General features: G+C 34.8%; 3 protein-coding genes across 6 annotated transcripts; all 3 read right to left on the bottom strand.

The window, feature by feature from the left end:
* Positions 1 to 52: 52 nt before the first annotated feature.
* LOC110889820 (ADP-ribosylation factor GTPase-activating protein AGD5) lies at positions 53 to 7,126 on the bottom strand. Of its 2 annotated transcripts, none has more exons than XM_022137380.2 (11): positions 6,795 to 7,126; positions 5,523 to 5,581; positions 5,339 to 5,429; positions 5,167 to 5,221; positions 3,760 to 3,850; positions 3,482 to 3,674; positions 2,884 to 3,070; positions 2,593 to 2,771; positions 1,502 to 1,756; positions 584 to 642; positions 53 to 504 (listed from the first exon to the last, which is right to left on the bottom strand). In XM_022137380.2, the coding sequence occupies exons 1-11, from the start codon at positions 6,843 to 6,845 to the stop codon at positions 300 to 302; spliced, it is 1,425 nt and encodes a 474-aa protein (XP_021993072.1). In that variant the 5' UTR covers positions 6,846 to 7,126; the 3' UTR covers positions 53 to 299. The 2 variants fall into 2 exon arrangements, with proteins under 2 accessions (XP_021993072.1, XP_021993073.1); XM_022137381.2 differs by having other exon boundaries at positions 1,502 to 1,753; positions 6,795 to 7,049.
* A 5,314-nt stretch (positions 7,127 to 12,440) lies between these two features.
* LOC110889821 lies at positions 12,441 to 14,246 on the bottom strand. The gene is made up of 6 exons (XM_022137382.2): positions 13,655 to 14,246; positions 13,435 to 13,512; positions 13,248 to 13,282; positions 13,100 to 13,155; positions 12,845 to 12,943; positions 12,441 to 12,759 (listed from the first exon to the last, which is right to left on the bottom strand). The coding sequence occupies exons 1-6, from the start codon at positions 14,045 to 14,047 to the stop codon at positions 12,701 to 12,703; spliced, it is 720 nt and encodes a 239-aa protein (XP_021993074.1). The 5' UTR covers positions 14,048 to 14,246; the 3' UTR covers positions 12,441 to 12,700.
* Positions 14,247 to 15,897: 1,651 nt separating this feature from the next.
* LOC110889822 (transmembrane protein 184C) lies at positions 15,898 to 19,720 on the bottom strand. Of its 3 annotated transcripts, none has more exons than XM_022137383.2 (5): positions 19,572 to 19,720; positions 18,263 to 18,557; positions 18,054 to 18,176; positions 16,969 to 17,259; positions 15,898 to 16,259 (listed from the first exon to the last, which is right to left on the bottom strand). In XM_022137383.2, the coding sequence occupies exons 2-5, from the start codon at positions 18,509 to 18,511 to the stop codon at positions 16,062 to 16,064; spliced, it is 861 nt and encodes a 286-aa protein (XP_021993075.1). In that variant the 5' UTR covers positions 18,512 to 18,557; positions 19,572 to 19,720; the 3' UTR covers positions 15,898 to 16,061. The 3 variants fall into 3 exon arrangements, with proteins under 3 accessions (XP_021993075.1, XP_021993076.1, XP_035835557.1); XM_022137384.2 differs by having other exon boundaries at positions 19,496 to 19,679; XM_035979664.1 differs by having other exon boundaries at positions 18,263 to 18,573; positions 19,572 to 19,679.
* Positions 19,721 to 25,437: the final 5,717 nt, after the last annotated feature.

Genomic DNA, 25,437 nt, shown 5'->3' with positions numbered 1-25,437 from the left:
TAAACGTGTAGCAACCCATGTGATTTCTTCAATTATTGAAGAGACAGAGTAAAATAGGTAGAGCATAATCTTTCATTATACATAAACAAAGAAAAACAACATACGTCGAAAAAACTAAAACCGGAAATAACAAGTAAAAGAGAAGAAACCATCCTCATGAATGTATCACAAAACAGATGAAATGGAAGTAAAAGTTGAAAACTGTATCCTCTACAAATGGTTTACAATCCCTGATACAGGGAAAATAACTTTTTTTTTCTTTATGAATTGCGCGCTTTATCATATACTTTAACTACCGCTCAAGGTTTTGAGAACATCCCTTGAGTTAACGACGAGAAATCATAGTCTTTTGCTGACTGGGAGGGGGAAGCAGATGGTACTTGAGTCGTAGACTGTGGTTTGGATGCTCCGGAGGGACCCATGCTGTTGAAAGAAGAAGTTTGCCCCATAACTCCAGGTGGCGTCATGCCATTGGTGCCGCTATTCAGGCCCATTGTGTACATGCTGATTATACATTTATACCAAAGTATAAATAAGCTAAAATTTTCAAAAATTTAAAAGCGTAATTAAGAAAGATTTATACCTGGATGTTGGAACCGGAAAAGAATTCGCAACTGGATTTGCTGCTCCCATGTTTCCCATCTAGTTAAAATAACGCAAATTATATGTGAAATTTATAGCAAGCAAACGCTCTTTTATCCAAATACTGTTTTTTCGGTATTTATTAATGCGTAGAATATATTTGGAAAGTTGAATAGAAAGAAATACCTAGACACAATTATAACTAATTTATTGATAAATCTGACTTGGGTTATGTTTCATCTCTAACGGTCAAACGAGTTGCATATAATTAGAATAAAAACTAAAAAGGGCACACTTTAAACGGGTTAAAACCTCGGAATCCATTCTATTCAAAATTTAAAGTAGTACTAAAATAATATAAATTTCGAACCATTACTGATTCCATCTGTTGATGGATAAACTTCTAGACTATGCAGTTAATGAGGTAAAATATCGGATATGGTGGGATATCGGCAATTTTAATATCATGCAGAATTTATATAAATAGCAATTTAACACCGACAGTTCAGTATATTCTCCTACCATTAACAAATTAACCTTTTGCAACTTGCAAAACACTAACAACTGTAGCAAGTAGAACTGATTAAGACTTAAAACACCAACATTTAACACTAACAATTAACAATTAAGACTTGAATCACTAATAGCAGCAATAAGAAGAAAGACAAATGGTAGAACTAAGAAGAAAGGTACTAATATCGGGAAAATCGGTGATGTACCGGTCACATATCGCCGATAATACCGGTACCGATATTTTACATGGGACCGATAACTGATATATCACCGATATTAACTGCATAGCTTCTAGACAAAAAGTATTTCACATGAACCCAAACCTGATTCGTACAAAAAATGACCCGCAACCCGTCCATTTTGCGATCTGTACATGAACCCAAAACGCAGTAAATGAATTGTATACCTGCTGCAAATATTTATCTAATTCAACTTTTCCGGGAGCTGGCATCTGCATTCCTGGGATTTGGTACCCAAAATTTGGCCAATTTTGACCAGACACGTTTGTAGCGCTACCAGCGGATCCTTGTTGTTGCCCATTCCCGACTAAATTTGGCAACCCACCTGATTTAGCTGCAGCAGCCATAAGTAGGTACTGCTGTTGAGCTAGCATAGCAAGTTGCTGCTGATGAAGAGCATACGGTGATGTATTATTACTCTGCTAAAAAAACGTAAAAACGAAATCAGTGCGCATTATCATCCACGGTGATTATACAAAGAAAAAAGAACAATACTATTCACCAATTCAAAAGATATCATAAATAAACTGCCAGAATAGACTTTGTTATGGTAAACGGTGAAAACAAACAAGCTGATTGTGCACTGGTTTCGAACCTTTTATAAACAATTAGTTTTATATATTACGACAAAATTCATATTATTTCAAGAAGAGTAAAATGTCATTTTCGTCGCTAAGGTTTGGCCAGTTTTGCGACTTTCGTCCAAAGGTTTGTTTTTCCGAAACTGGATCCAATAGGTTTGAAATCTTGCCATTTCATCCGGCGCAATAACTCCATCCATTTTTCTCCGTTAAGTCAGGGGTACTTCCATCTTTTTTGTTAACTTAAAGGGAAATTAAGTCTTTTTCAGCGGAATTTGGTCTTTTTACATAAAAAAGAAAAGGAGCGAATTGCCCTTTAAGTTAACAAAAAAAAGAAAATACCCCTAACTTAACGAAGAAAGATGGATGGAGTTAACGAGCTAGATGAAAATGGCAAGATTTCAAACCTTTGACTCCAAATGCAGAAAAACAAACCTTTGGACGAAAGTCACAAAACTCGCCAAACCTCAGGGACGAAAATGGCATTTTACTCTTTCAAGAATAACAGCATCTAACTTTTGAATACAATTATTTAAGAGATTTCAGGGATTAAATGTACATTTTGGACAACTTTTACCACATTAACCAACTCTTGTTAGAAGAGAACACGAGTCAAATCGGCTCAGTTACAAGTAAACGGATCGAAATGGCAAGAAGAGAAAATAAAACACGTATACCTTCTCAAAAAGACTCATAATATCATTTTTAACATCTTTTTTAGGCTTCTCTGATGCAATAGGTAGTGAGACAGCAGGTGAATCTTTAAACAGATCTTCTATTCCCGATGCAGGCTTGGGCTTATTGTCAACGGGTTTTGTAACATCTGTGGCCCCTGTAGTTGGAACTTCTACAGCAGCTGCAAACGCAATACAATAAAAGTCAAACACCATCTGTAAGTCAACTCTGAAAAAGTGAAAATGCAGTGCTGGATGATATAATAAAGTGAAACAGGAGATATGCGAACATACATTGAAAGCCTGCCCATAAATCATCTGTAGAAGAAGCTGCTTCCGGAACTTTCTCAGTATGAACATCGTCCATTGACAGCATGTCAAAAAGATCAGTAGCAAACTCAACTTTGGGAGGAGTGACAGTTTCAATAACCTCCTTTGCCACCTCAGCAGAAGGAACCGACGCCTCAGCTTTTTGTGCCACCTGTTAATTCGAAATTTTTTAATAACTTTCTCAATCTAGAAGATATAACAAACACAAAACGAACCTAATATCTCAAGAAACTGTTAATAACATCACTGACATACGTATTAATATTAAAATCTTACGTCAAATTCTCTTTTTAAGTTATAATTATGGCAAAAAAATACACACCCAATTTAATTTATGACATAAAACATATGTAAATAATAAAATACAATATAAATGGGTTAAACGGGTCAACCCAACAACCCGACCGGTTTAGCTAAATGGGTTCGCGTGTTCAGCCTGAAACTGACCCGAGCCCGTTTAGACTAAACCCAAACCGGCAATTTTCGTGCTAGGTTTGTGTCGTGTTTTTGAGTCGTGTCAGAAATTCACACCCCCAAGTTAAATGATAACAAGTTTACATACATTTTCTGGTCCTTTTGGAGGCACACGAAGATTGATTCTTGCAACAGGTGTGTTGCTTTTGGCGGTATGTGTTTGAAAACTTTTTCTTTCACTAGCGGGACTCTCAGTGGGCTTCACCGGCACTTTTTCTTCTTGCGGTGCAGGAGGTGAGATTGGTCTTCCACCTTTAGCAACCCATCGCTTGTCTTCATATCTGTATAAACCGTACGAGTTTATAATATAGACCATGACGAATATGAAAATAAAGAGGTATCAGATAACTAAATAAAAATACGTACTTAGCACGAATGAAATTCTCAATGCCGACTCGATCATAATTTGGTGGCAGCTCTGCCTCCCAGTAACTATTTGACTTCTCATTTCCCATAGCTGAGAAAAAAGGAACACAAATTCATGTGAATAACTTTAATAAATCCCTCTTTAAATACATTCTTGTAGGCCTATAAACGAACTGAACGTCCATGAACCACTCATGAATTCTTTGGCGGGAAGTTCGTTTATTATAAACGAACAAACATGAACACAATTTTTTGTTCATTTAATTAAACGAACGAACATGAACACACGTTTTGTTCGTACGTTTATCTTTGTTCATTTAAATTTTAGATAAATAATAAGTAGTTATATTTATAAAAATATAAATATAAAAAGAGGCTTTTAACTACTTACATATATATAACTAATTAGTAACAGAATTACAGAACTTTATAGTAATAATAAATGAGCTTTCCAATTGAACATATCGTAATCAGGGGCAGACCTAAGTGTCTACCTGGGTGGGCGAGCACACCCCTTGAGAAAAAAAAGTGTATTTTTTAGGCAAAAAACCCGACCGTACCCCTTGAGAATATGCTTGAACCACTCATCCGCACCCCCAACAAATAATTCCTAGGTCCACCACTGATCGTAATTGATCACCATCAGCATCATCATCATCATACTCGGTAAATCCCATCAATAGCAAAGCTAAGGTAGGGTCTGAGGAGAGTAAGATGTAGACAGCCTTACCTCTACCCCGTAGGAATAGAGAGGCTGTTTCCAGTGAGACCCCCGGCTCGATAGTAGTTTTGATCAAGCCTTGGACATAAGGCATATAACACTCAACAATCGGGACAAAGGCCGATTAGTGCATGTACCCCTTGTCTTTCGGCTATCAACGCCACCACATGATGCATGCATGATTAACGTCCACCGCTTTTAACGTTATTTTCACGGAATTTGTAAAATAACGTTAAAGTTAGTGCAATTTCACTTTTTCCCCTGAGCACCCACACATATATTATATAAAAAACCATGTAACTGAATCATGTACATTTAAACCACTAATTTAGATGTGTTTTTGGATGAACTGTGATGTGTTACACTAGTTCATTTTTGTTCATTAATGTTAAGTTGTGTTCGTTTATGTTTGTTCCATTATGTTCGTTTATGTTTGTTCCACTATGTTCGTGAACTGTTTGTTTAGGTTTTAAACGAATGAACATGAACGAACAAGAACATGCCTATTTTCTTAATGAACGAACATGAACAAAAAAATGTGTTCTATTATATGTTTATGTTCGTGTTCGTGTTCGTGTTCGCTTAAAGATAAATGAACAAACACGAACATGCCCATGTTCGTGTTCGTTCGGTTCGTTTACAGGCCTACACTCTTGAACACAGAAAATAGGAGAAACATGTCTTACATTGGATGAATGCAACCTGTTCAGGAAGCCATGTGTCCAGTGTAGCCGATCTCACCTGGGAAGAAGTGCACCAATAGATAATGAGAGAAAAAATCTTTGTTACAGCCACATCTACATACAATGCTAGATGGAAATGAAGGTCTCGCATCAATCAGAATAATAGTTTTATTACCTTTGATATGTGGACCCCAAGGCTTCGGTGGATACCAGAACACTGCATGCATATAAAGATGCCTAAATTCACGCTAGCCCATCGAGGACCTCTGCCATGGAAAGGTCGGTATTAGCATCTTATGACTGATATAGCTAGATAATAAATACACTTTGATTGATAATGTCATAAATGCATCACTTACTTGGTTTTGCAATCAGCACACTCCCTATTCTCCGGCAATTTAAGAAGTCCTTCTAGTATCTGAAAACAAGGAATTCACGTAACCGTTTGCACAACCGTACACATAGAACATTACTTTGAACAAAAGTATAGAAATTATATTGTTTTCACTTTGCAAGTTAATAAATGTAGACAATTTAACTTTTAAATCTATAACGTTCAATCTCGATGACCAAATCTACAAACGAATGACGTTTAAATTCTATAGTCTCTATCTTCATTATCGAATTATATCATTTTGTAAGAAATAAAGTTATAGATTGTAGTCAGCCTCTTGATTCACCCTTTCCTTATGCAACAAATGCAATCACGCGTGTCTTTCAAACAATTGAATCAAAATCATTCAAATGATCATTTAGCGCTGACGGTCGCTCTCTTATTACACTTATTGATTCAAAAGTTCCGATTAATCACGTTATCCATTGGCATAGCCCATGTATAGTAAAAGCTAAGTGATCAACAACATATACTAAACGTATGGAAGGAAATCCTCATAGTGTAGTTTAGTTGACTATATATAAAATATGATCTTCCTAGAGATCACAGAACTCTTAACAACTAAATTCATATAACTTTCTCATAGAGAAACAGCTTGCCAATCATGCTGATCTAATTACTTGTTATATTACGAAAGATACGATGCAAAGATGCAATTCACCCCCTTGTCCTTATATGACCAATGTAAGCACGTGTACCGTTCAAGCAATTGAATCAAAATCATTCAAATAGTCTTTTAGGTCTTAACACCCACAAATCCACAATCGTTCTCTTATTACATTTATTGCCAAACACGTCTAACCAATCACATAATCCACAGTCATAGCATAGCCCATTTAATAGTAAAAGCACAGATGCTAAGTGATCAAAAGCATTTTTTAGTAAACTTATAATATAATCCTCTTACCTCAAGTAACTAAAAATAATAAACGATCCGCCTATAGATCACATAATTCTTAACACCTAAATTCAGATAACCTTCTCACAAACAAACAACTTGCCAATCATACTAATCTTAAACTCTTAATAACTTCATCACTGTCTAATCAAAGCTTCAGATCTCTAAATCTCTAAAATAGATGATAAACGACAAGTCGACAAACGAATCGAATCACCAAACAAACAGATTCAACAATCGTTACATCACAAGTACTCAAAAGTAGATCAAAAACAGATCAAATAATCGTAAACTAACAATTTAACCTAAAAACACATAAAATGAAACACAGATCAAGACCTTTCGGTGCCTAGCATTGAGCTCCTTGGAGACGCCAGCTTTCTCGTTCATATCTGCGGATGAAATTTATAAAAAATGATAATAATCGGTTGCGATTGAGTTTGAGATAATGAGATGATTGAGATCTCTCCTGATTTCGTCGGATTACGCGGCGGTGAATTGGATCGCCGGAGACGACGAAGGGGAGAGATCGGGAGGAAGATGGAGAAGATGAAGATATTTTGGGTGGTGGTTTTCTGACTTGCGGCGTGTGTGAGCGTGTGAAGGGAGTTGCTAACTGGGTATGGGGGAGTAGTGGTTTTGGGTTTACACGTGTGAAACAGGTTGCTCCTAATGGGTTTACCTTGGTGTTTGTCTTTTCTATTTGAGAAAAATGCCCGGATCGTCCCTGTGGTTTCGCATTTTTTCACCTATAGTCCCCAACTTTCTAAAACTACCTGAATAGTCCCCAACTTTTCATTTTTTGTTCCCGGATAGTCCCTGGGTCTAACTTCAGTTTGTTTTCTCTGTTAAATGAGTGTGAAACCTTTCCTTTAAAAGGTCAAACCACAGGGACTATCCGGGCATCTTCTATATTTTTAGAGAAAAACCACATCACCACACTTCATCTTCAACCTCCACCCACCATCACCCTCCTTCACCCTCCACCATCACCTTCTTCTCTTTAATTTTCTTTGAAGAAACCCTAAAACACCCAAGTCAAATTTCAGCAACAGTTAAGCAAGAAATGAAAACTATTAAGCAAGAAAAATATATATATAAAATCAAACATATAGCTGTGTTATCGCTATATATAAAATCAAAGATAAAAAAAATATGAAAACTATTAAGATGATGAGATAAGGGTTTAAAGACCCACCTTTCATTTCTCTGTTTTTCATCAGTCATTCACGAAGACAAGCATATAGCGATAACACAGCATAAAGCTTACAACTTTCTTCAAAGAAACCAGCTCTTCTCTTCAGGGTAACTCTCTTCAGGTCGTCGGAAATAATAATAATCATCATCATTATCATCATCATCATCATCATCATCATCATCATCTCCGAACGGTAAACGAGGCGTCGGAACGAGGGTGTGGGTGACTGTCACCTGAACGGCAGACGGGTAACAACGCCGCCGCTGCCTGATTTTTTACCGGAAGTAAGGGTTTAGAGGTTGAGTCGAGTGAGTGTGTGCGGCTCGTTGGAGACACCGCCGACAGCCGGTCGGTGTGTATACTAGAGAGGACTCGAGAGGGAGGAAGCAGGGGTGAGTGTTTGTCGGAGTTCGCACCCCGGCTCCGGTCACCGATCGAGCAGTCGAGAGGGTAAGAGAAGGCAGGCAATGATATTGTGTTTTTCATTTGTCTGTATGGGTGAAGCCGGAGCCGACCCAGGAGCAAAATCAAGTTCTCGGAAGTCGGGTTTATTGGTGGTGTCGCCATTGCAGGTGAGTGAGTTCCGAAGACGATCGGAGAGTGTGGTAAACCCTAAAGGGTGGAGGAGGGTGATGGTGGGTGGAGGTTGAAGATGAAGTGTGGTGGTGGTGGGGTTTTTCTCTAAAAATGAAGAAGATGCCCGGATAGTCCCTGTGGTTTGGCCTTTTAAAGGAAAGGGTAAATTGGTCATTTCACACCCACTTAACAGAGAAAACAAACTGAAGTTAGACCCAGGGACTATCCGGGAATAAAAAATGAAAAGTTGGGGACTATTCAGGTAGTTTTAGAAAGTTGGGGACTGTAGGTGAAAAAATGCGAAATCACAGGGACTATCCGGGCATTTTTCTCTTTCTACTTTTTTTTTCAATGATTTTGAGATAATATTGGTTAAAATAATCCGTTAGTGTGATCTTACGGATCACTTGATTAAACCTTACCAGGGCGTAATTAGTTCCCGACAATTAAGATCTCTTTTTAGGTACCTTTAAAAGAGAATGCAAAGATTTTTAATATTCGATTATCATAATCAATGGTATTGATCATAAGAGTAGAAAACTCTTTAAGAATGCTAATTGACTAATTCTCTCATATGCCCCGCTTGCGGTATGCTCATATAATGTATATATGTGTGGGCGCTTGGGTGGCAAAAGTGAAAGTGCACTAATTTTAACGTTGTTTTACTAATTTCACGAAAATAACGTTAAAAGAGGGGATGGTTAATCATGCATCATGTGGTGGCGTTGATAGCCGAAAGACAATGGGGTACATGCACTAATAGGCGTTTGACTCAATTGTTGAGTGTTATGTGCCTTATGTCCAAGGCTTGATGCAAAACTACTATCGAGTCAGGGGTCTCATTGGAAGCAGCATCTCTATTCCTACGGGGTAGAGGTAAGGTTGTCTACATCTCACCCTCCCCAGACCCTATCTTAGCTTTGCTATTTGTGGGATATACTGAGTATGATAATGATGATGATGATGAATTAACTATTCTCTCAAGTAATCAATTAATACCAAGTACCATAACGAGAATTATGGCTTCATCCTCTTCATAAAAAGATGACATCCTCACAAGTAGGTCTTACTGTATTTTCATGTTTGATTATGTTACTAATTCAATAAACATGATTTAGGGTTCTATCATTTTGACTCATATTCCCTACGAGCTTTCATCTTTTAAAAAGTTGCATTACATCTTTGACCGAAACTTGATGAAAGAACTCATTTTCAATGTAACAAATGCAAACATCGTTCATGTATTCATCACTCGTCCTATTACGCAATTTCGTCTTCACATGCTTCATTGGAGAAAAAACTCCTTTCAACACTAGTCGTTGCAACCGGTAAAACTAGTGACAACTTTATTAAACGATAGACCAACGGATAATCAATGTTTATGCTTGTTTCTACCATTCTTTTGGCAAGATCACTTACCCGTTCAAGTTGTCAAACCGCTCATCCTTTTTCACATTACTAATGTAGTGGTCGGGCTGATATAAGCTTGTCTTTTTCATCAAAAGTAAAGACATTAAAATTACAACACGGATTTATACACATGAGCAAATCAGTGGTTACCTCATTAAAACGATTTCTAAGCTCTTGAATTTGCATATCGAGAACCGTGTTGAAATTATTAACCACATAATGGTGACGATTGATGATGTTGATCTTCCTTTTTCGATATTTTGGGTCAACATACACGCAGTGGCGGACCCATGAATTTTTCCATGGGGGTGAGGAACATTTTTAAAGATTTTAGGCCCATAGGTATATAAGAAAAGAAAAGAATCGGTTCATATCGAGTCGGATCGGGTCAGTTCGGGTCGGGTCATGTAAAACAAAAAACATCAAGCTAAAATTTATATAGTCATCAAAAACACGTCAAGCGTCGTTAAAAGCATATTTAAAATGTCGCCCTACGGGTTTTCATTACTCCATAATTTTCAGTTTTACTTTTCAAGCCCTAGTAATTGTTGGTTACTTGTATCTTATAAGTTGTAACAACCAAAAAATCATCTAAACAACAAAATCACCCTACTAAAGTCTAAAACAACAAAAAGACATCAAAAGACATAAATTTCAAACCTTTTTATCGTCTCTATAACTCTATTTCTTCTAAAAACAACATAAATCAACAATATAACATTAAAAAACCAAGGTACCTTGTATTGTTTGGATTCCGGTGGGTTTGGCGGCCGGATATTGATGAATTCCGGCGAGAACTTGGGGGTTTGTTATTGTTGCCGTCGCTGGGCAGTGGGAAGCTGGGGATTGCAGACGAGAGAGAGCGGGAGAAAGACTGAAACAGAATAGGAAGAGGCAGTTTGGGTTGGGTTATTTTATTATACTTCAAATTAGGTTATATATTTTTTTTATAGAAAATCAATGTCTAGGTTATATTTTTATAAAAGTAAGTGTTTATTACAATTTATTTTTATAAATTAAAAATATTTTTTTTCTAAGGGGGCAGTTGAAAATTTCCAAGGGGTGCGGTCGGGATTTTACCGGAGAATTAACAGTAAAAAAATTCAAGGGGTGCGGCCGCCCACCCACGAGTGTGGGTAGGTCCGCCCGTGCATACACGTCTTCTATGTTAACCATTTCAAACCATTAAACTCATCGAACATGTTGCTTGTACCGTCATATCCTTTGCCTCTAACCCTACCTAAACTCAAACTGTAACGAGCAAATAATTTATCAATTGCAGATTTAAGAGATAACGCAGTTGTTTTCGTAACATGAACAATGCCAATAAATCGTTCCTTCACAAATCCTAATTTATCGACATATCTTAAAAACACAACAATTTGTTCCTTTTTAGAAATGTCCCTTGATTCATCAACCTAATATGGAAAATACATCATCACCAAGTTCTTCAAATATCTTCTTTAATACTTTTTCAGCAAAACAATTACAAATGTCTTTTTGTATTGATGGAGCCGATACATCATCACCAAGTTCTTCAAATATCTTCTTTAATACTTTTTCTGCAAAACAATTACGAATGTCTTTTTGTATTGATGGTGCCGTCTTTTGGTTATTCCCCGGAGCATTTTTTAATATAACATTATCAATTTCTTCATTAATCTCCCCGAACAATTTTAAAAACTCTAAGAAATGTCCTTTACAGAGAGATCCTTTAGACTCATCATGACCCATGACCCTGAAAAGGTAAACAACATTCAACAAACCTTTGGCAAGTATAACTGAAGTACATAGTTGGATTCTATATTCTTTTTTTGCTTATAAATACGTTTTCAAGACCCACATTTACATATTGAGCTTCTTTAAGTAAGTATTCCCCTTTTTGAAATGCTTTGCTATGAAAACTATTGCATTTACCAACATGAGTATCAAATCTTGAGATTCTTCACTCACAAATGCATCATTTTGTCCACTTTCTTAAACACGTAACAATATAAGTAATACACTTTATCTGTTATGGCACTATATTCTAACCACTTTCTATGTTTACCATCGTACCATAAAACGTCTTAATATACCACCGAAATATGTTTGTGGAAATTATACCCTCTTTGACATGGACCTCAAGCAAATACATTCGTCTAAATTCTTTTTTGGGGTGATGAGATGAAATTGGTTTTCTTTGGTAAGTTAGCGTTGTATTGGGTTAGATGTTGAATAAAATTTACTCACTTTATTATAGAAACACGACACGGCGCGGGAGTGGACAATGCAACTTAAGAAGGTTATGAAGTCAAGCTACTTCAGCAACACTTGCAATAGCTCTAGATTTAGCTTCCACACTAGTACGAGACATAATACGACGCTTACAAGGCCAGCGTTAGTGTAAAATACAAGAGAGACGATAAAGGAAGGATGAATATGGAAGTCATGCATAAGGGTGTCCCGAATATATGCTTGAGTATACGTTTTATGCTAGCATATGTGATTCGCAAGCGTAGTACTGAATGTAAATGCAAGCCTACAAAACATCATAGGCAGTATCAGGGCGGGTAAATATCAAATATTATATGACGACTTTGTATAAGCATGGCAGCAAGGCGGTCATATCATCAGAACAAGAATATCCAGATACACGTCATATCTGTTGTTAAGAGTTAAGAGTCTTCTAGATACGCCACACGTAATTGGGGGAAAATGGACCTACCCAATAGGCTGTTCCATATATAGAACCTAATATAAACAACCATATAGGAATACATTCAAGTTTATAAACAAGCCAAGAGCGAAAAACAACAATGTTGACAGCAATGTGATTGGTGGTCGATATGGATTATGGAAACATGATTAAACGTCTCGTCAAAGTCCAAACCACGTGGCAGGCAACGTGTAGCAAGCGTCATCAACAATGACCCCCTATAGACACTCCCATATCTAAAGAAACAAGTTCGAACTGATACATTTGTTTTGGTTCTAACAACTACCTGTGTGTTGTTTTACAACAAATTATATAATACATATTGACAAGTTAACAAAATTATATGAGCTCTGACATGTATATTTATTCGACATCCTTAACCTCGGCTTCAACATCAATAACAGCTCTAGATGAAGCCTTCCCTGCAGAAATCATGCAGATATATGAAAGAGTAAAAAATACAAATCTCAAATTATCAAAAGCGAATGTTTCACCAAATTGGATTACCTTTCTTTGATTGCGAAAACAATTCGCTGAATGTTTCACCAAATGTTGTAGATTCCTTGTAGGTTTTCGAAGGATCCCTTACAAACTCGTCACCCACCACTGAAATCCAATATATATTCAGTTATAAGAAACGATCCCAATTACAGAATACCATCAAAGATGAGGTCATGAAAAAAGACTCGTTTCAACCCGAGCCCATTTTGGTCAGAACCCATTTCAACCCGTTAGGCCGTTACCCGACGTTGCATCTTTTACCTGAAAAAGGTTGACTGCAATAGGGACAAAGCTGTGGTTCATCATTTAACATAGACCTGCAACCAACAATACAACAACCGAATCAGAAACAAGATTCCATACAAGCTCTCGAAACGAGAATCATAACAATCTGGGTCAAGGTTCTTACTTAAAAACTTCAAATTCACTTTCACAATTCCGACACTGCACAAAAATCAAAAGGGTACCTCAACATTACTTCCAAAACAAACAACTAATTGCCCAACTAACTCGCAAAAACGACTACGAATTATTCGCTATAAGATATATTATACATAACTCTGCAAATTACAAAGATTGTTATTAGTTAATCTTACTTTAATCTCAACCATATCTCTACTTGCCCACCAAATAAGAGCTCCAAAACCCACAACTGGAACAATGACCACAAAAAGCTGCCATTAAAACTACAACATATTAGCATGAACTAATAAATCAACAATCTTGAACACAATTACTTAAAATTCACAATCTTTATATCAATCTTTGAACTTAAAATGAAACTAACTAAAATCTAAAAATATAACAAATACATACCCCAAAGGAAACAATAGCATCAAGAATCCAACCAAGTTGACCAGTCATAGAAAGATAAGTCAACCCAATAGCCAAAAGAACATTCCCCAAAACCCTTGATGTCCCGCCGTCATCTTTCCCGCCGCCGCCGCCGCCGTTGAATTTAAGGTTGTTAAACCTAACAAGAACTACCCTTTTCTTCTTCTTTATTCTCTCATTAAGCTGATCTTTATTTAGTGACAGTTTGCCACTGGATTCAAAACCCAATCTAGTACCTTGTTGATGGGAGAAACAAACATATTTTTTCGTGAAATAAGTAAAGGGTTTTGGCAATTTTGTGGAGGAAAAGGTTGTTCTTGTGGGTTTGTAATATGTGAGACTGGCGAAAATTTGTGGGATTATTGTCGTCGTCATTGAGAAGGTGAATTGGGTTTATGGAAATTGAAAATGGGTCATGGTTTTCTTGAAATGAACTTGTGGCGTGTAACTAAAAAGGATATCTTTTTCTTGGAGTACGGAGGCCTATGAATTATTAGAAACTATATATTTCATTTTCGGCTATCTTCTTTGCGTTGTCTATTTCTCTTTTTTACGGTGTGTCCACTGTTACCTGCTGGGAGGTTGTTCGAGTACATCAAGGCTATCGGATACTTATCGGTGAAAATCGGTCTAGTCTAAAATCTCTTGAATGAGCAGATTTGTGTTGTTTTAGATTCTCGAGCTTGTATTCTTAGTTGGTGTCGTTGTATCTATCTCCTAGCTAGTTTTTTGGTTTTTATAAATTTCGTCATTCAAAAAAAAAAAAAAAAAAAAATTAGCCCGCGAGATGCTATTAGTTGAGAATTACTTTCGGACTCTTCTCGTGACATTGTCTTGGCCCATCTCTCTCTTTCACTCTGTCACATTGGTTTAAGGATGTTCAGGCTGGTGGAGGGAGGTGGGTGTGGTATAGCGCCCCCTGTCACCTCATCATTTTTGGTGCCCCTCCTCCATTTCTTGGGCGGTGTAAACAAGCCCAGAGGCTCGAGAGCTACTCGTGATCGGCTTGGTTAAAAGCTCGAACGAGTCGAGCCTTAACGAGCCCGAGCCTGAGCTCGAGCCTGAAATACAAAGCTCGTTTAGGCTCGCGAGCCCAAACGAGTCTAAACAAAATTTTAGTTTTTTATATATAATATAATAATGACGATGATAGCATTGGTGAGCCGAGCTTTGGCTCGCTTAATCGCTGTTGAAACGAGCTCGGGCCAAACTTTTAGCTCATTTGAGATGGTTCTCGAAATAGCTCGAGCTCGGGGTTTTACTCGCGAGCCGAGCTCGAGCTCAGAGAAGTAGGCTCGAACCGAGCCGAGCTCGAGCTCGAGCTTCATAAAAATATAACGAGCCGAGCTCGGGCTCGGCTCGTTTACACCCCTAGGCGCTATCCTTGACCTCCGCCAAAGAGATAGCTGGCGTGAAATGCTACATTTGGTGGGACCCATGTCTCTTGACCAATTAGATTTTGCTTATCTTTGTCTTGGTATTTAATTATGGGGACGTTATGAACTTGGTGGGGGGGCTTAGGTTTTATCCCACACCATCATTGTTAAAGGGGGCACCATTTTTATCTTAAAATCTACGTGACGCTTAGGTCGCATAATAAAGCCCCTAAGGGCTTTATACCACATCCATCAGCCTCACAGGCATCTCTGTTAGAGATGGTATTAGAACAGTCACTTTAACAATAGGTTTTAATCATTTCTTTTTTGGAAGTATTTAAAGGCAACTTTATAAAATTTGTAGTTGATTGGGTTATTTTAGGTAACAATAATTGAATCAATCACCATTATCTTGGATATTAACATATACCAAATGATAACTCATGCTTTGTTGACATTCACAATCTGATGGCACTCTGCAGCGTAGTAAAGTCGTCATGAACCGCGTCATGGAAGAATGTAATAAGTACTCTAAAATACTCTTAACCCTACAAGTTTCGTTTATGCCTTTGTTTGACACATCTACATTATTCCTTTCAAACACGCAAAAATATATAAACTTTATGGTATCAGAGCCTTTGGGTCTATCCCGCCCTCCACCTCTCCTTGGCAATCTTTGTTATCCATGGGAGTGAACATGAATTTTCCTTATTTGTCTTGTGATCCACACGTGTTAGTTATTGTCAAGTATGAACTTTCTTGATTTCATGTTAAATTCAATACTTATTTAGTCTGTATTACATATTATTATTTTATTTCATGAATTGCATCACACAATTGTGAAGATAATGCCATAAACTCATAAGTTACTCTTCACTCAAAACTTATAATACCTTTAAACTAATCCAAATACAAGCCCTCATCATTACAAGAGGAGATTGATCATTATTATAATACATATGTTTTAAGCTCTTACATAAATACCATAACGCCCTTGATAAGAATATATTCAATCACTCTTTCTTCTTTTCTTTCACATCAAGATCCTTGTATGGTGCAGCAGAGTACGCATACAGCTGAAAGAATGCAAAAAACACCATCTCCACAATCACCAACGCGTTTTGCAACGCTTGCTGGATATGTGCCACATCGAGCCAGAAGTGTTCTGATTTGATTATGCCAACTGCCGCAAGACCACTCAAGACAATTCCCTGCAAATGATAAATCTTAGTTTGTAGGAGGCATGAATTTGAGGTTGGTAATCACAAGTTAGGGGATTTTACACCAATTTAGGTTCAGATTGTTGTAATGACGCCAGTTTTTAAAGTAGTCACTTTCAAAATGCACATCAAACACCCTAGTTGTGCCCCAACATACCATCGGATTGAATCCAAAATTTTGAGTAAACTGTCATTTTCGTCCCTGAGGTTTGGCCATTTATGTGACTTTCGTCCAAAAGTTTGTTTTTTCCGCATCTGAATCCAAAAGGTTTGAAATCTTGCCATTTTCATCCAACTCGTTAACTCCATCCATTTTTTCTCCGTTTAATGAGGGGCGTTTCCATCTTTTGAACAAAAAAACGCTATAAGAAATAAAGATCCACCTCTGTTGACTTTGTCACCACCCAAACCCTGACAAAGTCAACAGAGGTGGATCTTTATTTCTTATAGTGTTTTTTTGTTAAAAAGATGGAAACGCCCATCATTTAACGGAGAAAAAATGGATGGAGTTAACGAGTTGGATGAAAATGGCAAGATTTCAAACCTTTTGGATCCAAATGCGGAAAAACAAACCTTTGGACGAAAGTCACAAGAGTAGCCAAAACTCAGCGACGAAAATGACATTTTACTCCAAAATTTTAGATACAATCATGAAGACAAGCAATCAAGATTTTACTTGTAAATGAGGTGAGAATTATACCTGCCAAAAACAGAAGAAAACGATCCCTTTGACACATAAGAACTTGGCGAGTGGCTTATGTGGTGCCAATTCTTTAGCAAATACATGATAGAAGACCACAAGTGCGTATAACGCTAAGGAAACCGATACATTCAAGATCATAGTGATTGTCCAGCTAAGCCAATCGGGATATATATCAAGCAGTTGCAAAACTATCATCAAAACAGAGCACACAGGACGGATCACTACAAACTGCCATGTCCAATACTTGAGGAGCTTTAGGTTTTGATGGTTCAAACGAACTGAATGAGGCTGCATTCAATTAATAAATATGTCAGTAAAAGACGTAGTAATATGAGGCGGCAGTTTCGACCCGATTACTTATTAACCGGTTGGTTGTGTGATTTTTGTATCGCAAACAGGTCAAATGGGTCAAACGGGTGGGTGACAGTCCCCCAAAGAAACTTTTAGACACGGATGGTCCCTGTGGTTTACCGAAATTTTGGATTTGGTCCCTAGGTCTCCAAAAGTACATAGATGGTCCTTGTAGTCTGCACTTTGTAACGCATTTAGTCCCCAGCTAACAAATCTAAATGTTTTGGCATGTCCAAATTAAGGGAATAAATGTGTTACAAAGGCAAACCACAAGGACCATCCATGTACTTTTGGAAAAAAGCTTTGCAAAGTACAAACCACAGGGATCATCTGTGTACTTTTGGAAAGCTAGGGACAAAATCCTAAATTTTGGTAAATCACAGGGACCATCCGTGTACTTTACTCGAACCTTTAATTGCATACAACCTCCTAAATCGTTTAAGTTAAGCATTTAGGTCAATATTGTTGTAATTATTATGAACACATTAATTATCAGAAAAATTATAAGAATAGACAAAAAAGTGCTAGTGGGTGATACCAACCCGACCCGTTTTGTCACGTACAAAACAACGTCCGTTTTGACATGTTATTGACCCACCCATCTTAGCACCTCTAGATAGTAACCTTGTCGGTGTATTTCATGTAAAATATGCACATGCCACTATTAGTTCAGTCATTATATGCCTAAAAACCATATAACTGACAAATTGAAACGAAAAATGTAACTTTACTTGAAAAAGTGTCATCGGGAACGAATGATGAATCTCTCTTCCTTTGATCTCATCCGGGACGATGTTCTTGCTAATAGATATATTCAAATACGTGTACAGCAGAGCCAAGAACTTTGCCATCACCTGCATTTCATAAAACAAATCGATAAAATTCTCGAAATAGTTTGTTGCCCAACATTTAAAATCACAATAAACATGTTGTTTCTCACCAGACCCTCGTAGCATTCTTTGATCGAATCCAAGAACACAAAAAACGTCTCGCTACCACGAATATCAAGCAAGCCAACGTAAGAATCAACGGCATAAATGGGTGCCATGAGAATTATCACTAGAATCGCCTTCTGTTCTTTGGGTTTCTTCCAATGAGAAAGATGATCACTAAACAACTTCAGTGATAAAAGGACGGTAATCGCCACAAGAGCTCCGGAACCAAGCAAAGTCTCTTGTTTATGAGTCATTATGGAGTTTTTTAACACTAACCGGTTGGAAAAATCAGCAGCAAACCTGCATATAAATGTTACTGTTCTCAATTTCAAATTTATATTTGGGGACTGGGGAATCTATTAAACCATAAACTGTGATTATCTTTCATAAACGAAAGAATATTATAAAAAAATGTTTACAGGTCATAGTTGTTAATGGCGAATAACGACAATTAGCAATAAGGTACCTATATGCTACATAGCGAATAACGATAAATAGCGGGCAACTATTTTATAAATAGCGGGCAGCTATTTTATAAATAGCGATACACTAGAATTTTTTTTTTTAATTGTATATGTATATTATATCAAAATACCCTGGTATATATGCTATTTTACATTAAAATCCAGCTATTTTATAGCTATATATTTAATTGCTATTTATATTTAAAAAAATAAAATAAAAAATAAAGTGTCGCTATTTTCGCTATCCATCGCTACAACCCAAATAGCAACACTGGACCTGTACACTACGTAGCGCGCTATAGCGATGATCGCTATTGACAACTATGTTACAGGTTTGGTTTGGGTAAACGGGTATGTATTTTTCAGGTATTCGGGCTGCGCATCATCTAACACCACACCGGCCCCATAACCACAAAAATTTCTAAAATAGTCTCGTACCCGAATACCCGTCTCAAATGTTTGGGGTCCGTTTGGTAGATCTACAATCAATTAACTAAAGATACTACAATCATTGCTTATCAATCTTCAATTTACAAGAACTGGGTATGCAAGATAACCTAGTAAGTTGACTAGAGTAGACTACAGTCTAATTAACCAAGGCAGGATAAAATGATTTCAAACAAACAATCAAGTAAATTACTGTTAACAAGTTCAATATTAAGATCAATCTTGAGAGCATAAAGATCGAAAAGAAGCAACTAAAGCCAGATTTTTACACAGATTGTTGATCTTTAGTTAAAAGAAAAAGTTCCGAATTATAAAAGATCAAGGTACCTTCGAATACGAAGAGAAATGGGTGTTAAAAATCAAGATTAAAGGTGATTGATTGAAGAATTAATGAGTGTCGTACCTGCTTCTGCTACGGAAGTATCAAGGGTTGGGGGTCTAGATTGTAAAGATCACCAATAATAATATTATATATCGACTTTAGAGGGTAGGTGATAAAACGGGAATGGGTAGATCGGATGGGCGAATTAAAAAGATATTTTTTTAAAGAAAGTAGTCAAGCACACCTTACTTTTTTTTTTTTTTAACGGTATATGGTTAGAATGTTGCTAGTTAGTATATTACTATCACCAAGTTAAAGGTTGTTTGTTTACCTCTTAGTAAGGCTCTTAACGATTCAGATATCTTACTAGTTCAGCACTTAATGGTTCAGACTGTTTGTTTCGCGAGTAAATGTTTGAATGGTTCAGACACTTGCCTCTGAATGGTTAAGCATTATACTAAGTCTGAATGGTTAAGACTTCTAATCTGAATTGGTCAAACATTTTCCTCTGAACGCTTAAGAATTATATTGGCTCTTAATGGTTCAGACCTCTTATTGGTTCAGCATTTAATGGTTCAGAACTTTTATTGGTTCAACACTTAACCATTCAGAAGTTGCCAAACAGCCCCTTAGTATTAAAATCTTCTTTGCCTGAATTTGAACTAGGACTTTCAAGAGAAGCAAAGTTTCCCACCTCCCTCTTACCACTAAGTCAAGAGATCATTAGTATACCTTACTTTGTTATCAGTTATTTCATCTGATTTATAGGGCGTATGGAAGGGGAGACCTTAGGTTCAAGTCCAACAGACGACATAGAATAAAAGAAATTTAACGTTAAAAATACAGGTGTATGGATCTGGAATACGTGTGTATAATCTTTTTCATTGTGTGTGATGTGTTGTTTTTTAAAACCTCATGCTATATACGGGCTATAGCGTATGTGATCACATTTGCTGTGACGGGTTCATGATAGGAGGACCAAATTTCTCTCCATTTTTAAATTTTTAAGGCAAATAGTAAAAAAAAAAAAAAAAAAATCTTCCTTTTTCACTCTCACTCCATATTAGCCTCCCAGTCCAATTCGCCTGTTCCCCAAATTTTAAACAGTGGTAGGCAAGTCCCTAAATTTAGGGGCCTACTATTCACCCCTAATTTATTATTGAAATTCAAAGGATTATGCAAGAGTTAAACTATTATAGAACATAAATATTTAATAGGTTAATAAGTTTATTTTTTAAATATGAGACTAGCTCATTTAGTGGAGGCTTTTATCTCTTAGTCGGAGGTCTTGAGTTCAATCCAAAACAAGGAGTATTTTATGATTTATTTGGTGTAATATATGAGTATGTAAGTTTTGTCATTAAAAAATAATAATAAGTTTATTCTTAAAGAGTTTATATGTTTATAAACTTTTAAATTTGTTAAATTAGTAAGTTTAAGGTTTTATAACTTTGTTATAAATACAAGTAAAGAAAATTAAACTTGAAAGGAAAAACAATCAAACGGCCCTTATCCATTCGTTACGGATACTCTGAACTGTATAAATATTAATAATTATTGTTTTCAATATTACGTAAAACGATATCAACATTACTTGTCCTTTTATATAAATCGTTTACGTGATTATTAGGATATTCGGAGCATATGTCAGAGTACCCGAGCTTCTCCGCATGCGGCATACCACCTTAATCATTGTTTTTCACTTTTTTTAACGACAAAACGCTTTATATATATACTGGGTTAGAACCCCGTGTATTACACGGGTAGAATAAATGTAATTTTATATATTAAATAATAAAAAAGTTATATCTTTATGAACCCCGTATATTGTATGGGTTAAATAAATGTAATTTATATATTAAATAATACAAAATAGTTATATCTTTAAAAACCATGTGTATTACACATATTAAATAAATGTAATTTTGTATACTAAATACTAAAAACGTCGTATCTTTAAAAAAACCTGTGTATAATCGGGTTGAATAAATCTACCAAATAATAAAAATATTACATCCATAAAACCCCTGTATGTTACACGTGTTGAATAGATCTAAAAAAAGTTATATCTTTAAAAACCATGTGTATTACACATATTAAATAAATGTAATTTTGCATATTAAATACTAAAAACGTCGTATCTTTAAAAAATCCGTGTATAGTCGGGTTGAAAAATCTACCAAATAATAAAAAAAATTGTATCCTTAAAACCCCGTATATTACACGTGTTAAATAATTCTAATTTTACTTAGCAAATGATAAAAAGTTATATATTTAAAACTTCGTGTATTACACGTGTTATATAAATGTAACTTTGTATAGTAATAATAAAAAAAATTATATTTTTAAAAATCCCGCGTTTTACACGAGTTAAATAAATATAATTTTGTATATCAATTAATAAAAAAACTTATATTTTTAATAAATTAGGATAATATTTAATCTTAATTTATTATTTATATATTTAATATAAGATAAGTAGGAAAGAGAGGTATTTATTTTAAAAATATATTAAATTAACAATTTAGATTTGAGGATAATTTTTTATTAAAGTATGATAAGATTTAATATTAATTTATTATTTATTTATTTAGTTAATATAAGATAAATATAGATTTGATGATACCTTCTATGAATGACACGTGTGCAAAACTTGGTTTCTTTTATTATAGTAGATAGATAAAAAGTCAGCAAAAAGCTGAGATACAATACGACAAAGCGAAAAAGCGAAGCAAGCAAAACGAGACTATTACATCTAAAGCCGATGAAGCCGACAAAACTATTAATCATTGTTTTTCACTTTTAAAAGTTAAAACTACCCGAATGCATATAGGGTGGAAACCGATAAAGCCGATCATCAACTTCAATATAGGAAACTACAAACGATTTACCAAACCGAGGGCAGTTTTGTCAACAACCTGTTGAAACGGACTGGCCCAAACCGTGTATGCTTTTTTTTTTTTTTTTTTGAACGGCAAACCGTGTATGCTCTTATTTGACAAACTTCCGTGTTCCCATTGGCATACTAATTAATTAATGTAAACGCTACTGTGGGTCATACACATGGCATGGGATCATGAGATGGGATCTCAGACTAACTGAAACAAGCGCAAATCTTAATATGCCACATCTACTTTAAATCTTGATATGCCACGTCTCCTTAAATGAGAGGAGCCTACCAATTTCCCCATCCCATAATTAATTGTTATTATTATTTTTAACAGCCAACGTAACGGTATTTTATTAGAAACTAGCAACAAGCTAGACACTACACATAAAGCAAACCCGAAACGCACCAACAGGGAACTATTATTATTATTATTATTATTATTATTATTATTATTATTATTATTATTATTATTATTATTATTATTATTATTATTATCTAACTACTATAATAAAAGAAACCACTTTAGGGACACTTGTTATCATATTAGGTCATCTCTTATAGATAATTATTATTTTAATTTAATTTCTTCTAATTAATTATAGATAATCCTCCTACAAAATATTATTTAATTTAATATCTTATATTAGGAAAATTGGTATTTAATAAACCAACCTTTAACTAGTTGGTAAATAATAATCCAACCTACAGAATTGGTATATAATAATCCTACCTATCAACATGTTGGTACTCAATGAACTTCCGTTAATTTTTTTTAACTGAAGTTAGTTTTTAAGTTTTATTTATTACGCCAACAACCCCTGTAGTTATAATTTACTAGTTTTAAGTTTTATTTATTACACAAACAGACCCTGTAGTTATAAAAAATCATAAAAATTCTAAAAAATCATAAAAAATCAAAAAAAAATCTAAAAAATATATAAAAAATATATAAAAAATCATAAAAATTTTAAAAAATCAAAAAAACTCTAAAAAATAAAAAAATTCTAAAAAATCATAAAAATCCTAAAAAATCATAAAAATCCTAAAAAATCAAAAAAAAATTCTAAAAAATAAAAAAAATCTTAAAAAAATCCAATAAGCAACAACACCACCACCACCATATTCATCTTCTCCACTAACCCATCTCACAAAACCCTATTCAATCCACCAATCGTCTATTTTCAAGAAATACCCACATGGATGTGGTCGCTATTGACTCCTCAATTTCATCGTACCAAACAACCCCTAAACTTAAACTCCCCATTTTCAGATTACCATCAAGAACACCCCCACGAGTCTTACATTGTACCCCTCTTCGATTCAGCCCCAAGATTGCTCTAACAAACTTTTACGATTCAAGATTCACCACTGCTGTTCAAAAAGACAGAGGCTTGAGATCTGTTTGGGTCAAAAGTAGCAGCAGTCTTGACAACCCCTCAACTTTGGGTTCCAGTTTTCTTGAAATCTTGGTTAAAAAAGGTTTGATTTTGGGGGCTGTTTGTTGTGTGTTGGGATGCAGAGGGGTTTTGGCTGCGGAAGGGGTTTTAAATGGTGGGAATTTTGTGGGTTTGGAGCAGGTTAAAGGGTCTATGGTCAATTATATGCCAAAAGTTTTGATGGTTCTTAAGGTTTTGAAGGAACAGGGGTTGATTTTGGCTGCACTTTTTGGTTTGTCTGTTTTTTTTTCTATGGCTGAGACTTCAATTACAACTCTTTGGCCTTGGAAGGTATTAGTTAATGTTTTTTTTTGTTGTTTGCACCTGGTTGACAAGATCAAACAATCACAAATTTCTAAGTTTTTTGTGCATTTTAGTTGAATATTTTAGATTTTTTTTATTTTTTTTAGGATATTTATGATTTTTTTGGATTTTTTAGAATTTTTTTGATTTTTAGAGTTTTTTTTTTATTTTTTAGAATTTTTATGATTTTTTATATTTTTTTTTGATTTTTTAGATTTTTTTTATTTTTTAGAATTTTTTTTTTATTTTTATGATTTTTTATAACTACAGGATCTGTTTGTGTAATAAATAAAACTTAAAACTAGTAAATTATAACTACAGGGGCTGTTTGTGTAATAAATAAAACTTAAAAACTAACTTCAGTTAAAAAAAATTAACGGAAGTTCATTGAGCACCAACATGTTGATAGGTAGGATTATTATATACCAATTCTGTAGGTTGGATTATTATTTACCAACTGGGTAAAGGTTGATTTATTAAATACCAATTTTCCCTTATATTATAGATAACTCTCCTACTAAATATTATTAGTTTAATATCTTATAAATAATTATTATTTAGTTTAATCTCCTTCTCATTTATAATATTATTTATTTGAATTAATTATATTTGAACGTTTTGTTTAGTTTGGTATAAAATAAATTTTACAAAACTTAAAATAAAATTAACTAATATTATTTATCATTTTACATTTACGGAGTTTTAAATAAAGTGTTAAATTTATTGAGACTTCGTTAACAAATTTTGCAACAGCAGAATAATCTATTTTTATCACGAAAACTAAACTTTGTATTAATATATTAAATATTTTTATTTTCACTGTATAAAATTACATTTACTCGACCCATGTAACACATGGGGTTTTTTAAGATATAACTGTTTATTATTTGATATATAAAATTAGATTTACACAATTCGTACAATACACGGGTTTTTTTAAGGATATATATTTTTTATTATTTAATACAGAAAATTACATTTATTGAAAGCGTGTAATGCGCATATTTTTAAAGATGTAATTTTTTTATTGTTTGGTATATAAAATTACATTTATTCAACCCGTTTAATAAATGGGGTTTTTTAAAGATGTATTATTTTATTATTTGATAAACAATATTACATTTATTTAACCTGTGTAATACACGTGGTTTTAAAGATATAACTTTTTTATTTTGTATATAAAATTACATTTATTCAACCTGTACAATATGGTTCTTATAGATATAATTTTTTATTATTTAATATATAAAATTATATTTATTCAACCCATACAAAAATGAGGCTTTAAAGATATATTGTTTTATTATTTAGTATATAA

This window comes from Helianthus annuus, chromosome 11 (assembly GCF_002127325.2).
Source record: "Helianthus annuus cultivar XRQ/B chromosome 11, HanXRQr2.0-SUNRISE, whole genome shotgun sequence".
Classification (NCBI taxonomy): Eukaryota; Viridiplantae; Streptophyta; class Magnoliopsida; order Asterales; family Asteraceae; genus Helianthus; species Helianthus annuus.
The sequence above is the reverse complement of the archived record's forward strand: the minus strand, read 5'-3'. Positions and strand labels throughout refer to the sequence as shown.

What these genes read in the sequence shown, in the direction of transcription:
- LOC110889820 (XM_022137380.2), bottom strand. Translation starts at nt 6,845, where the DNA reads ATGAACGAGAAAGCTGGCGTCTCCAAGGAGCTCAATGCTAGGCACCGA. An exon ending in ACAGGTTGCATTCATCCAAT is followed by an intron (nt 3,851 to 5,166) that starts GTAAGACATGTT and finishes CTTTTTTCTCAG; the next exon opens with CTATGGGAAATGAGAAGTCA. An exon ending in CTCCAAAAGGACCAGAAAAT is followed by an intron (nt 3,071 to 3,481) that starts GTATGTAAACTT and finishes TCGAATTAACAG; the next exon opens with GTGGCACAAAAAGCTGAGGC.
- LOC110889821 (XM_022137382.2), bottom strand. Translation starts at nt 14,047, where the DNA reads ATGACGACGACAATAATCCCACAAATTTTCGCCAGTCTCACATATTAC. An exon ending in ATGCTATTGTTTCCTTTGGG is followed by an intron (nt 13,513 to 13,654) that starts GTATGTATTTGT and finishes TTTTAATGGCAG; the next exon opens with CTTTTTGTGGTCATTGTTCC. An exon ending in GAGATATGGTTGAGATTAAA is followed by an intron (nt 13,283 to 13,434) that starts GTAAGATTAACT and finishes ATTTTTGTGCAG; the next exon opens with TGTCGGAATTGTGAAAGTGA.
- LOC110889822 (XM_022137383.2), bottom strand. Translation starts at nt 18,511, where the DNA reads ATGACTCATAAACAAGAGACTTTGCTTGGTTCCGGAGCTCTTGTGGCG. An exon ending in AAGAATGCTACGAGGGTCTG is followed by an intron (nt 18,177 to 18,262) that starts GTGAGAAACAAC and finishes TATGAAATGCAG; the next exon opens with GTGATGGCAAAGTTCTTGGC. An exon ending in TTTTCTTCTGTTTTTGGCAG is followed by an intron (nt 16,260 to 16,968) that starts GTATAATTCTCA and finishes TATCATTTGCAG; the next exon opens with GGAATTGTCTTGAGTGGTCT.